The following is a 14,758-nucleotide window of genomic DNA, read 5'->3' on the forward strand; positions in this document are numbered from 1 at the left end:
TTAGCCAGACATGCGATCTTTCTCACGGAGCATGAACCGACAGACTGCAAATATTTGCCCGGAATAACAAAGCAGATAAGCACGGAAGAATACCCTAAGCTCCTAGGATAATTTCTATTTAAGAAAAACCGTTGCACACTGGTTTTAAGTAATTAACTCAAAGAGAATTAGTGCTATAACGGACTGCGCATTAATCTCGCCATCCGTGACCTGTTAATGTCCGTTTCTACCATTTTATGTTCTTACATTTATAACTAGTATTTTTCCACCGTTCAAACTGCAGATTCCGAGTATCGGGTTCAGGATTGAAATAAATCAAAAACGACTTTTCAAGTCTGTTTGAATTTATAGTAATCCTCAACTGCAACAGAGTACAAAGGAGAGGAAGAACTCATGAGAGAATCAAATACAATGATATGGTATACAAACGGCTCGAAAACAAACGAAGGAACCGGATCGGATGTTTTTTTTGTATAGGCGCAAGATATGAACAATCAAACTTGTCAGAGAAGTCCACTTCGGTCTTTCAAGCAGAAATACATGCCATCGACGCTTGTGCCATAGAAAATCTTAAGAGGTTACACTGGCAAAAAAATCCTCATGAGATCCGATAGCCAAGCAGCTATTAAGCAAAAAGTAAAAATCACATCAAAAATAGTCAGTGAATACATCCAAAATCTCCAAAACCTGGGGAAACACCAACATGATGAAACCTTGGGTTCCAGAGCACAAAGGAATTTTGGGTAACGAATAAGCAGACATACTGGCCAGAGGAGTAACTGGAAGGCCATATAGGCCCGAACCTAGCTTGGGATAGCAAGAACAAAAACAGAATCGTCCATCACCGAATGGATCCAAATAAAACAAAAGGAGAATTGGATAAACCCTAGCGGCACTAAACACAGTAAACTTATGCTAAAACAACCCCTTATGCTAACAACCAAGACTGGCAATGTCACTGCTGAAATTGGAGAAGGCCAGAGTCAGAGGAGTTATAGGACTATTAACCGGTCACTGGCATCTGAGAAAACATCTAATGTACATAACATGGGCATATACAATGATAATCCCATTTGCAGATTATGTTATGAGGAGGAAGAAACAGCCAACCATATCAGCTTCGAATGCGAAGCATCAGCTCAATGGAGATTTAACCTAACGTACGAAAAAATCTGAGGAAATCAAAATGTATCAGCGATAGTCCATGGCCTGATATTTCTAAGGAGAAGGGTTGAGTCTATTGCACTGAACTAAGAACCTAGGAATAAGCCAGAAGGCTGGAGTTCCTGAAGACATATTTAAGATTTTTTGCCCTGATGATGACCTTAAAATAAGTCGAAAGCTTGGCAGTACCAACTGAATTTGCTTTCTTCTTCAAGACCTTGAAGAGTGTTCATGTGTAAGGCATGAACGCCGTCCATCAAGAGAGCCGTGAGTTCATCAGCTGGGTGGAGATCATTTGGCAATTATTCTTTGCCGATGTTAGCCAACGTTGCTTCCGACAAGGATTGGCGAGTAATGTTGAGGAGGGTAAATCGCGAATTAAGGAGTTTGACCGTCTAATTGAGAATGAAAATTTTTGTAACGGTTTTGGGCAAGATCGGATAGAATGGGATTTTATGTCGGTAGAGACATAAAATGGAGCATTAACTATTGTCGAAGAATTTCAGATTTTGGGGGTTTGTAGTCCGTTAAGATTGGAACGGTTAAATGCAGTGCCTGGAGAGCACAAACCTCTCTTCCTACTATCCTCATCACTATCATCAATCCTCAACTTGAACTTCTTAAACTTACAAAAAAAATTCGAACGTTTATAAACGCTTTATTTTACTAGAGATAACGTTTAGGACGGCGCGGCGTGCTTAGCTTCCGTGTTTCAAGTTCGACGCTTCGTCAAAGTGCGTGAGCCGGATCGTTGCAAGTTGTATCAAGACTCGATACTGCGTGCTTCGTGTCCGCCTCTTTTTATTAGGCGACTCGTGTTTGGATAAAGCGGTAGAGGCGATTATCCCTCAGGTCCTGTACAAATAAATCAATTTTCAAAAAACATCGTCTCGAAACATGTAAGAAATATTAAACTATGTTTAAATTCAGACCAATCCGTATCGAGAATTTAACGTAGCTAACATTTGTTTCCCTTTGTTCATTCCGTTTACGTGTACCTTTATAACATTTATGGTCTGATGATGATGGATACTAAAAAGTGGGTTTATGTTCCCCAAGCAAGCTTCTAGCTAATACTTTTCTAGTTCCTTAGTTCAGTACAATCGACTCGATCCTTTTCCTAAATAGTACTAGGTTATTGACTGTCGGTACAGCAATTCTCTGGGTTTTCTTTGGATCCTTCTTCGTCTCCATTCAGCAGTTGCTTTGCATTCGATGATGATACGGGTGGCTGTTTATTCCTCCTAATTGCATAATTTATAAACGGGATCATCATTGTATATGGCCATGTTGTAGATGTTTTCTCAGATGCCAGTTAAGTGAAAGAGAGAAAATACTTTATCCTGGGAGTCTATAAGAATAACAATAGGTAATTTGTTGATGTCGTGAGGAGCGGTCAAGAATGAGATAGTTTAGAAAAACACCTTCCCCCCCCGCGTTTCGAACTTTATTCCGGTCATCTTCAGGGCCTGGTACATTACAAAACATATCTTGATTGTATAAAATACAATTTAAGATGTAAATTGTAAATTTTGGACCAAGTATTTCATACTCATATGGTGCTATTATTGTGGTGTCATATTGAAAGTGTGAAAAGCGAATTTGTGACAAGGGGACGCGGGAAATCTGGGCAAATTTCTTTGATCATACGCGGTTTTATTTAACTCAAAGAAAGTCAAGAATGGGGGGTTATCTGGATTGGATTTGTGATTCGGCATTCAATATTGGAAAGTTTAATAGTTTATTTGCTTTATGATCATCTATTCTGTCATTAATACTGAGCCACAAGGCTCTGTTAATGTAAACCATTTCTAGAAGGTTGTTTTTCTATTTTTTCCGTGTTTTGTATTTGTATTTTTTCAAAATCAAAATAGTGTTGGTTTTCAAAGTGGTGTGTGGCCAATGCTGTGGGATTGGTTTTTGATGTTGTTTAGCCATAAATGTGTTGTTTTTTTCCATTTTTCTAGATATTGTGATATGTTGTGCATACATGTCCATTCTATCCATCCACAACATCCAACCATATCAGCTTCGAATGCGAAGCATCAGCTCTATGCAGATTTAACCTAACATACGAAAAAATCTTAGGGAATCTGTAGCAGCGATAGACAATGACCTGATACTTCTAAGAAGAAGGATTGAGTCTATTGCACTGAACTAAGTAACTAAGAAGGTACAACAAGTCAGAAGGCTGCAGTACCCGGGCATCACAAACCCCGCTTCTTTGTATCCTTATGACCATACCATATCTGTACAGATAGCAATAAATAAATTTAAAAATTTTAATAGATCAGTGTGACCGACGCGAACATTTCTGTAAAGCCTCGGCTGGATAGGTTAAAAAAGGTCAGACGATTAAATTTGAACTTCCTAAACTTATTTGACCTTCAAATGAATTTACAAAAGTACTTTTTATTCTTGGTTTCTCACGGAACAGTATCAACAGTTCTTTTCTTCAGGGCGAAAAAATCTAAGGATCTCGAAAATGTTTAAATCCTCCCACGTGCATGGAATCCACGTGTCCATTCAAAGTCGGTGCCTTGTACAGATCCCATCGATTCTGATATCATTTCTTTTCCAATGTCAAGGCTCACGAGCCGTCCAACCCTTCTCCAATTGCATCCTATCTATTTGGAAACGCTTCACGCGACCCCCCGGCAGGGTTTTATTGCCATCCTTCGAACCACTCTGGGAAACAAACAGCAGTTAGTGAAAACTTGTTGAATTGGATTTAAAAGTACAACTTAGTCTATATCAAATAATAAAATAAATTCAGCGTTACTATCCCTCTCAGGAAAGTTATCAAAATGTCTTACCTTCGACCTGTGTTATGGTTGACCAATAACAAGCACAAATTTTATTTATATTTTGCATTAGGGATCGGAAGTTAATATCTAATATGTTTTCCTGAAAATAAATTTAAATCTATATTGGAAACTTATGAAAAAATTTCACATTATGCTTCGATACTGGGTTTTTGCAGTTGAATGGATGTAAGTGCTTTAGTCTGTGAATGGAAGAACCCATGTTGATGATGTGTCGTGTAACGAGCGAGATTAGACGGACCCTTAGCAATGGTCCAATCACCGACTTTAATGAAACTTTTTTTCTGGTAATACTAGGTCAAAAAATATTAGGAACCTACTAGAAATCTTATTTTTTTGCTAATGATCCCAAGGAGTCGTGAAAAAAGTCTTTTTTAATATGGTTTTCTGCCTTTGTTGTGCATATATTTCAACGTTATATATCAGTTGGTTTTTTAAATTTAGGATAAGAAAATAGAAATTTCATCGCAAACGAAAAATAGACTTTTTTGGCTGGATTCCAATTAATTAATTTGTCTGCGATGACCTGTGTTCCACTTAAAAATTCATAAATTTCTGGATTTTACCCAAATCTAGCATTATGACAATCGTTGTAAAGCTTAATTATTTGCTTTCAACCTTATTTTATTTCATAACAAGTGAGAAAAATAAGAACGAAATCAACAAAAACACTACAAACTTTTGATTTTAAATCTCCGGTTTTAATTTAATTACGTAGGCAAAAGTTATTTCATTGCGTGTAGTTTAAAGGGTTAAAATCAAACTAAAAATTTATATTCAGGGGTATTTAGGGATGCGTAAAACGAATATCGACTTTGTTCCTTACTAAACTATTTTAACTTACTTCGCTAAGTCGCTCGGTCGCTACGTCAAAATTACATTTGGCAGCCCGCGATTTTGAAAATCCAAAAAATTATAACTTTCAAATGAAAAACCGATTTACAGGAAACATTACAAGGGTTTGAAATCGTATAAACTACACTTGACGACACAAACGTCTTCTGTTTAAATAAATTAGAACGGAAGATAACAAATAAGACATTTGTGATTTTTTATTATACAACTTTGTTATTTAATGAGAAAAGCTCTATCTGACAGGAAGGCATAGAAGGAAATGAACATGGTTGACCAACTAGCCAAAAAAAAGGAAAACCTCTCACCCACGGGACCACAACTCCAGAGTGTGTTGCTTAAATTGGATCTGTAAAAATGGATTAGGAGAGAAAAACACAAATGCTGGACAAATATTCCAGGTATGAAGCTAAGAGATATGTAAATATATCAAAACTGAAGTCGAAAGAACTCTCTCTCAGCAGGCAGGATTTGATAAAAATTATATGCCTCTACACCAGCGAGTGCCATTTTAACTATCATCTGAAGAAGATGGGCAACTAGAGACATCGACACATATTTTTTGTGAATGTAAAGCGTTAGTCCGTTTACGGTGCACCCAAGGATCCGGAAGAGGCACCAAGGAAAGTGCTCGGTTTTATAAAGAATAGCGGATATTCCAAGGTATGGCTATAATCTGTAGGTGGTTGCACAACAGACCTATTTGGTTCGCAAAGGAGAAAAGAACTGCATTTTTCTCCCCCCCCCCATAAACCCTACAACTTTAAATCTCTTCAGACGCATGTTCACATGCACACACGTGCACAGAGTTGATCCTATCACTTCTCGCAGTCCACCGGCAAATCCAGCTTTTGTATTTTATAATAAATTACCGGCAGGTCTCTAGAATCACCTAGTCCGATGTTGACAATCAGGCTCAAACCTCGGTCTTATCCGTCCAGCTGCCGATGTTGGGCTCCAGGGGCTGTCAACGACTAGGTCAGCACCCAATGATATCCTAAATCTAAACCCACTCGAAAATAAATACAATCCTTATTTGCACACCTTTCATTCAATTAGGGCTGTAGAGTGATTCAATATTACGCCATCGATCTTTTTAAGTACAAATTCACGCTAATAAGTACATTCACTCTCACTATTATATGCAATAAAACAACTCTCTCCGGAATAATGGTCCCAGTACTCAAGCCCAATTCTCATATCGGTTGACATTCCTACACGCTCTCTATATAGAGCCAAGTAATGGTACCCTTCAATTAAGTGGGTAACATCGAGCAACATTTCTCTACACTAATTCTTGCCAATGCCAGGATGTGTCAACCTTGCATGGCCTATGCTTGATCGTGTCTTATCCTCTTCTATTAGTCAGATCATCCGAGGTTCACCCATCGTCAATGCTCTTGAACGAGAGGGCTTTTCTGCCAATTCGGCCCACGATGCTGCCATTTATTTTATTCATGTTTTTAATACATTTTTAGCGTCAGAGCCGGATCGCGGTGCAAATGTCCAGAAGTTGGGATTTCCCGTCCTTAACCACCTCCATCAGCCTTTTCACTATCCTCCAGACCCATGTGTCCATGTACCGTGACAACAACCACCTTTTGCAGGAGTTTTTATTTATTTTTCTCTTAAAATAGGATAAAATCTAATCATTGTTTCACAGTCAACAGAGAATAAATATTCTGCTAATAGCGTTGAATTCGGATGAATTTCAGAGGATTTGAGCATTTTTAAGTGGTATATGAACGAGAAAAATTTTTGGACCCAATGAATTCAACCAAAAATGTCTATTTTTTATAGATCAAAATTCGTATTTAATGATTTTACACTTACTACGTACTTAAACGAATTTAAATTGGTTTGTCAAAACAATTTTTTTGTCTACTTTACTCCAAATAATAAGTTTAAAAAAATCTACTTCCAATAAGACGACATTTGAAAAATGGCAAACAGGAGGGAAAATTCAAAAGGTGGGGTTGAGATGGGAAGTTAGTGTTCGAGTGGATCGAAGTCACGATAGCTCAAGTGGTATCTAGCCGAAGGTCGTGGGTTCGAATCCCGCTCGTGACACTGACTTTTTTATCTCAACTAAAAACCTTAATTAATTGAAATAAAATCTACTCATACATAATAACCTTATATTAATAACATGCATATCAAAGGCAGAAAAACATATTTTAAAAAGAACTTGGCTCCTAGAAATGAATTGACAGAAACAATCAGACACATATCTAGTATTTTTTGTCCTATCATAACAAAAAAAAAATGTTTTGGCTGATAGATGCAACATGCCGGTAAAAACTACATTTCTGAGATACTTAATCTAGAACCTTACAGTTTTAATTTCTTAAAATTAGACGATTGTTATATATAGACCATCTTCAAACGTCTAATTTCCACTTGGACCATTTTTCTAACAACTCAGACTTCCTATCCAAACTGAAATCAACGATTGAGACATCAAATAATTACAAAAGTTTGCTCGTGAGATGTGGCCTTCGGGAAATATATTCGTACTCGATTAAAAAGTTTAAAACATCTGACCGGAGTTCCACAAGGAAGTGTCCTAGGTTCGCTGCTTTGGTGAGTATAATTTTTACATTGTCGATGGCATTAAACTGGCACAATTGCTAACGAACAGCTCCTTTAATAAAGGGGAAAACCAAGCTTTAAACTTATGCCTTAAGCTTTAAACTGCCAAAAAATTGTCGATTTGGCATTCAAAAGAATAAGATTGAAAGTAGAAGTCCAACAATGTCTTTTTATTACAAACTAACTCTATTAAGTGATATGAGTTTTTATGTCATAAAGTACATAAAATTCTGTACATGCTCGTATCGTTTCAGGTTTGTGGGACCATATGATCAATAGTTACGATCTTTCATAAATAGTATCACTCTTAAAGGTTTTTCTTATGTCTTATATTCAAAAAATTTATTTTTGTCTGTTGTAAAATGTCCCAGTTGTTTGTAGCTTGATTTCCCTTATTTGACGATGAAGATCAATCCTGGGAGGGTCCGTGGGCTCTTAAAAGGGCGTCAACTGATTGCCTCGTTTATTTCTTTACGGGCCAGCAGTTTCAAACAATAGCCGGGAGAAAATTCGGGTGTGTGGGCTTCCAGTGGCTCTTTCCTTTTTCATTTACCGATCTTATTTACGCTTCCTTAAATACGCTTTAAGGGAATGTGAACGTTTTTGGTCGGATTGACGGACTGTTGTGAGATTTCGCAATGGGCACTACGAGTTGACGATGCATAGTCGTTTCCGGTCATTTTAGTCTGAATGATGGCAAGTTTGGTCTGTCAGAAGATACAAATAGCCGAACCATCACTGAATTTAAATTATTAGAAAGACAGAAATCAAATAAACTAGATTTTTTTTCATTATAAACAAAAACATATCAGCATAAAGAGGAAAAATTCAAAAGGTTGTTGGTTGAGATGAGAAATTGATGTCCGAGTGGATCGATAGATCATACCAAGACCTTAGATAAAAAGTGTAATTAATTAAAATCATAAAGAATATTTGTGTTTCAGGATGGAGGTCATGGAAGAAGGGAATTTGCTCGACAGAGTCAGCATCTTACTTCAGAGGGACAGCGCGTACTACGAGCAGAACCAAAGCGTTCTTCAGGAAGCGATTTGCAGCGGAATCGCAGGTGAAACGCAAAAAGAATCAAATCGAATTTTATCAGTTTCTTCGTTGTATTATATTTTAAAAGAATACAGATTTAAACAGAACTCATCATGGCATACATAGCATATGTTACGCACATGATCCAGTAACAATCATAAAATGAAAATTCGATGCCCCTCTGTCAAATCAGACGGAAAACGCCGTAAATATTGAGGAAAGATGATGTGAGAAAATGGGTTTAAACTGCGTAAAGTAATCCTAAGAATAGAGAGTACTATCTTAAGAAAGCATATCTCCTTCCTTTTACAAGAAGAAGGAAGCTAAATCTAAAGCTCCCCTTATAAAAAATGAAGACTTAATTTTCTACAAAGAGAAAACACATAAGCAACATTCTGCAAAGGCTCTACAAAGCATTGACCAGGATTATGCGGCAAGAACTGGAGAAACACAATGATCGGACCACTGGTCACATATGGATCAATGATACTGTGGTCAAAAACACTGAGGGAGAGACATGCTTTCCCATATACTCAGTCGTCCTTAAAAGAACAATGAGGATCTTTAACGTCCGCACCTAGCCTATTCGGCCTGATCGGACGTTTTGTTTCTTAAGATGAGAGCTGACGCACCTCCACATACGACAGAATGGTGTTACTGCAGCAGCATTGGTTTAGAGGCAGCTCAGACCCGAAGGGCCAAGACAACCTCGCTCCCCGCTTGCCCGTTCCGAATGGTCGGGTCTGCATTAAGCATCAGACCGTATGCCGTGCGCATAAGGCTACCTAAGCCGAAATACAGCAGCCTGGTCTTCCGCGCACACCCTAGGTTGAGAAGGCCACTCTACCTCCCAAAGTAGTTGGGCTTCCCTACCGTAGAAACTACCGGATCCGTTCCTGCCGCGGTTTTGTTTAAAGTGGAATTGCTAACCACCCCCTAGAGGAGACCGCCTACGGTAAAACCTCCAATCGTGCTCAGCCTACACCTATGTGCAAAGCATACTCGAGTAGGAGCATCCGATTCACTACCCGTTCCCATCCGCCACTACTCATTTTTCACCATAATCATAACGTCCTCAATCATACGCTGCCGTACGATCCGCTGTATCCCGTGAGACCGGGTATATAACGATGGTCATGCGCAAGTTTTGTGCGAAGGTCACAGATAGAAGACTGCCTCTTCTGTAAGTACCCACGGCCAACTACGAGTCCATTCCCATTGTAACAGGGGCTGAACCTGGAACATTTCTGTTACCCCGTAGTACAGATGGCTATGCACTCTCCCCCGTCTGCGCAGACAGGATCTGGTGCCCTAACTCTCGTGTGCCTCTGATAAGGCAACCGCCGCCCATGCCGACCAGAGGCCGACACGAGTACAGCATGTGCTTTATAGAGGTTGCCAAGCCCTCAGGGCTGCACGATTAACTTGCGCCCGGTCACCCCCCCCTTGTAACCAAGGGTTGGGAGGGGTCACAAGAAACAATGAAGGAACCTGGAGTGAGAAAGGGACGTGGATGAAGACACGAGGTACACCTTTCTGGGCCCCGAGCCTTAACCACATTGTACCACTCTTGATTAAGGAGAGACAGAGCAAAATACAAACTCTACAAAAACTTGCTTGTATTAGTATAACAAGGACAATGCGTACCAACCCCATTAGAGCAATGTAACTCGCCCTCGACATTTCACCCTTACCTGTTTATGTCCAGCAGTTGGCTTTTGAGAGGGCCAACAGGCTCCTGAAGGAATAATGCAGGTTCTAAAAAGGAGCAACAACAAAATTCTGGCCATAATTAATATAAATAAGAGCTATAGCAGTACCTGACAAAATGAAAAACTCAACTTTGACAGACCCTTGGCGGTCATAGATACAAAACCTTTGGAAGAAAGGTAGCCTCCAGTTTTACGAAATTGGAACCGGGAGTAGGTGAAGGGGTAAAAAAGCTGAATTATACCCCTCTAGCAAACCCTTTGAACCAATCCCATCAATTTTCCATGAGATCCATGGAAGACAACTTTCAAGACAACTCAAAAACAGGGCAGCGTTCTCACCCATGTGTCAGGACAACTAGGTGCAACGGAGTGTGTGCTTGTTGGAACTGGAGAAACTGAAGCAATGAACAATACCACCAGATATGAGGCAAGCTGAGAGATCTATAAATCTTTCAAAAAGGAAGGCGATGGAACTGCTCTCTCTCTCTCTCTCTCTCTCTCTCTCTCTCTCTCTCTCTCTTTCTCTATCNCTCTCTCTCTCTCTCTCTCTCTCTCTCTCTCTCTCTCTCTCTCTCTCTCGCTTTCTCTATCTTTCTCTCTCAGCAGCCAGGTTTTGAAAAAAAATGTAGGTCTTAAACCGGCCGCTGCCCACTTCTCTACCACCTGAAGAAGTTAGGCAAAGCAGAGACAGAAACATGCCGAGGAACCAGAGGCATCGCCGTCCACTTTTTGTAAATATGAAGCATTAACCCGATTACGGTTCAGACATATCGTTACACCAAAAATGATATGCTTATAGGAAAAAGTTCACTTTCCACGATATGGTTATAGTAGGGTTTCCTTCTATATAGATCGCTGTGGAAGAAATTTAAAAATCCTCATCAAAGTTGGGACATGAAATTGGTCCGTTTGTTTCCGCTGTTGGTCTCAGGTCGAATGTTATCGTCGCCATCTGAAGGAGTCCCTTAGGACAATAAAACGCCTCTCTCACAAAAACAGTCCGTGGAAAAAATCTTTCCCTGGAAGGTGATTACCGAATAAACGATTACCTTAATGACGATAAAAAAAATCTTTTGAATATCACAACTGCATTTTGTTCTAAAAGAAAATAAACCACTGTTGTTAATGTCGTAAAAAGTGGTCCATGAGCAGAAAGAGTCGGCATTTAAGAACCGTGGGCAATTGTTCTTAAAGAAACGAAGCAAGGACGTGAAGAATGAATTAAACCTATTTTAAACTCAGCTGTCAGATGACTAACCTTCTGGTTCGATATTATTATAATTATGATGATAAAAGGTTTATAAAAAATCATTACATTATGTATTGTTCTTTAAACTAAACGTAATGTTTCTTCTAAAACTTTAGTTTCCCCTCCCGGTTATTTTTCTTGTGCGTAGAGTTCTGTTGCGTAGATCTCAGTCGGACAATTTGGCGTTACATCTAGAGGTTTTGCTTGGTCAAAATTTGCGCTTGCCCTGCCTCCACTTCCTGTTTCATTTTAGATGGATTTATCCTTTTCCAGATGAGTTTTACAATCTAGGTACTTCGACCTTGAGAAAACCTATATTTCAATTTTGTAGAAAAAGTGCTTTTACATTATGCTTCCTTCTCTTTGTGAATAGTACTAGTGTGGGTTTGCTGGGGTTGATACAGACAAGCTTTTTTCCAATCTGAGAATATTTGAGATGAAACAGTTTGATCAAATTTGCCCTTTCATATACTAAAGGGCATCAGCATAACCAATGGTACCATATACCAAACCACCACAACCATAAGATTTGACCCCATTGAAGGATCCTTATGAGTTTTCATTATTGATGTCCTTGATCTTTTAACATTGATAATATCGCACAGCACCCGAGGTCTACGTCCTCGTAAACCACTTCATCCAAGGTTCACGGGGTGAGGTCTCGCCATTCCAGATAATAGTTACCAAGAATCCAGTATCCAGGCTTTCCGAGGTCTAGTTTCAAAGTTCGCAACCCAAAGCCGCTCCTAGATAAATCAGGATTATAAGAACAGACTGTACCAGCAGTCAGTCATATTAAGAGAGTTGAGGCAGTAATTTCATGATTATTCAATGCAGTTCTATGTTTATAGTATTCAAATTGAGCCATAAATAAGCCACTAGGCCCACCTAGACAAACTATTAAAATAAGCGTACTAACACAATGAACAAAATGCTTAACTTAGGAACCAACATTCATCACATTCTTTATTTACACCTTTCTGAAACGTTGTGGATAAAAACTGGTTGTGGTTTTTTTGAGATGACCTATTATCCCACCTTCAAGAAGGAAAAATCATAACTTTCTGAAACCTTAAATTAATTAATAATAAGCATATTTGTAAGCTAAACTCTTCTGTAAGCAAGCATCCTCATCCTTGAATCTTCTAGAATAACCCTTGACTATCAATTTGGATTCAGGCATCACCCACCATTCAGTTCGACAGTAACATCGTTTTGAGGACATCATCCCATCTTCCCTTGAGAAGAAGAAATGCTGCACAAAGGGTCTTTCACGTTGTCGAACAGGCTTTTAAGTCTGGGATCTGAGTTCGCTCTGAAAGTTAATATGTTACCACCCTTTTCACACTAACTCATCCCCAAGTACTACCTTGCCAAGAGATAATTTAGTGGTGGCCACCTTTGGTTAACAAGTTATCCACTAGATGTCTCCACTATGTCAACAATGGTTATACTACAGCCAAGTTTGCCTCTGTATATAAGCAGGGGCTCAACCTGCTAATTTTAAAGTCGTCGACAAGGACTCAACTGATACTAATTGAGCAAACCATCAGCACTAGCTACAGCAGCAAGGATTCGCACAGCATTGTTTCTCGCACTCTCAACATAAAACGTGGCTGTCCTTTTGCTTGCTACCTTTTCCCGCTGCATCAACATACATCGACATTAATCCACGTATTCCGACTTTAGTGACTGGGAGTTTTGTGGCCCTGAAAAGGCCCGGTGTTGTTTTGTAGCGTCAAGACGATGGATTGAGGCCGAGACCGTGTGCGTAGTGCCGTTGGTGGTGGTCTGTGACCGAGGTCAGGGGGCCGTGAGTCGGTTGACTCCGCAGAGGCCGAAGGTACTGGAGTGCAGGTATTAGACGAAGGGAAGCAGTTGGCGTTTATAGCCAAGTCGGCTGTGTTTAGGAGGCGAGAATCAGGCTAATGCTGCGAGTACCCTTGCTGACGTCAACGGTGTTCCATTAATGATTTGTGAGAGCTCGACGTGTCGACGAGTCTTGAGGTACAAGTGTCGTGTCGACCAGTCTGGTCTCGTTGACCATTAGTGATGGATGAGACCTCGTCGGGCTGACGAGTTTGATTTCAGTGGGGCAGTGCGCTTGCTTATATTTGGAAGGGCTCTACTCTGATTGGCTGCAGAGTGGAGGGCGAGAACATTCCATAAGTGGTAGTGGCGGTAACGGTAACTACAACTGGCCACTACACCGACTATCGGCGTTTATAGGCTACCAAAAGCGTATGGGTCGGATCATCTCATTCTCTTTGTACAAAGCAGACGCGGGTATCTCTCAGTATGCATGTTGATATCCCTTCTCATTACACAAACATACGTTGATGACACGGTCATTCTATCCCCGAACTCCTCTAACCTTTCAAGGAGACACCTAAACTGAGCAATGGTAAAAAAAATGGCAAATCAAACTTAACGCCACAAAATTCTACAACAAGGCCTTCTACCGCCAATCAATTTTAACCTCATACCTCTACATCCCAAAAACGTCATTCGTTACCTTAGGCCTGTAGACGATACAGTTTGCCTAAAAGACTACTAGATAACAGATAACTCTTCCTCAATAATAAGATTTGTAATATGTATTATACTGAAATACGATATAGAACTATGGGTTTCAGCCAAAACTTCCAAACTCCGCAGAATTCAGACCATTTAATTACAAATCCATAGAATCTTTAGAAACTCATCGTTCTATTTTCCCATCAATCGGACTCTAATTCTCACGTACAATCATACATATGCTAACACTGAATAGATCTCTACTCGATCTGATGCCATATACCATCCAATAACACATGTACCTTATTGTACCTCACGCAATGTAAAAAAAATGTAATAAGTTTATATTATCAGGAGGAGCATTGGATTTCCCTCACCACGCTTCTTTCGCTTCGGTGAAAATGGTAACCTGGTGGGAGCAACAGTACATATCCGTCTTCGGAGTGCCCTCCGGTCTAATCCACGGTTAGTCCCTTGATTAATCATAAGTTACTTCAATTCATGTGGAAAATTCCAGGGCTAGAAGGGGAAGCCGTGGCTGGCGGTAACCCGGAAGAGTTCGTTTCGACGGTCACCTCCTGCTGCAACCAGCTCATGTCCCATCTTCATAACCTCAGCCAGGAAGCCCTCGACCACGCGGATCTCCAAGTGCTCACCTCGACTCTGGGCGCTGCTGCCCTGGTGGCTAACGCTCTTTGGGTTTACAACCACGCTAAGAAGCTACCCGAGGGGTATTTAAGCAACTAAAATCACAACTTGTTAACATCGGACAGGCACCCTGCTTGAAAATGCAAACACATGAAATA

The 14,758-nt window shown here is 39.9% G+C and overlaps 1 protein-coding gene across 4 annotated transcripts in view; it reads left to right on the forward strand.

Moving 5' to 3' along the window:
* The window catches only part of LOC106674049, a 33,282-nt gene that overhangs the window by 13,516 nt on the left and 5,008 nt on the right, over window positions 1-14,758 (forward strand). For all 4 annotated transcript variants that reach the window (XM_014406490.2, XM_024229105.1, XM_024229106.1 and 1 more), the window contains exons 2-4: window positions 8,378-8,499; window positions 14,307-14,417; window positions 14,470-14,683. In XM_014406490.2, the coding sequence (XP_014261976.2) occupies window positions 8,378-8,499; window positions 14,307-14,417; window positions 14,470-14,683 (447 nt within the window). The remainder of the gene's footprint in view (window positions 1-8,377; window positions 8,500-14,306; window positions 14,418-14,469; window positions 14,684-14,758) is intronic.

Source organism: Cimex lectularius, unplaced genomic scaffold (genome assembly GCF_000648675.2).
Source record: "Cimex lectularius strain Harlan isolate CLEC.00 unplaced genomic scaffold, Clec_2.1 scaffold176, whole genome shotgun sequence".
Classification (NCBI taxonomy): domain Eukaryota; kingdom Metazoa; phylum Arthropoda; class Insecta; order Hemiptera; family Cimicidae; genus Cimex; species Cimex lectularius.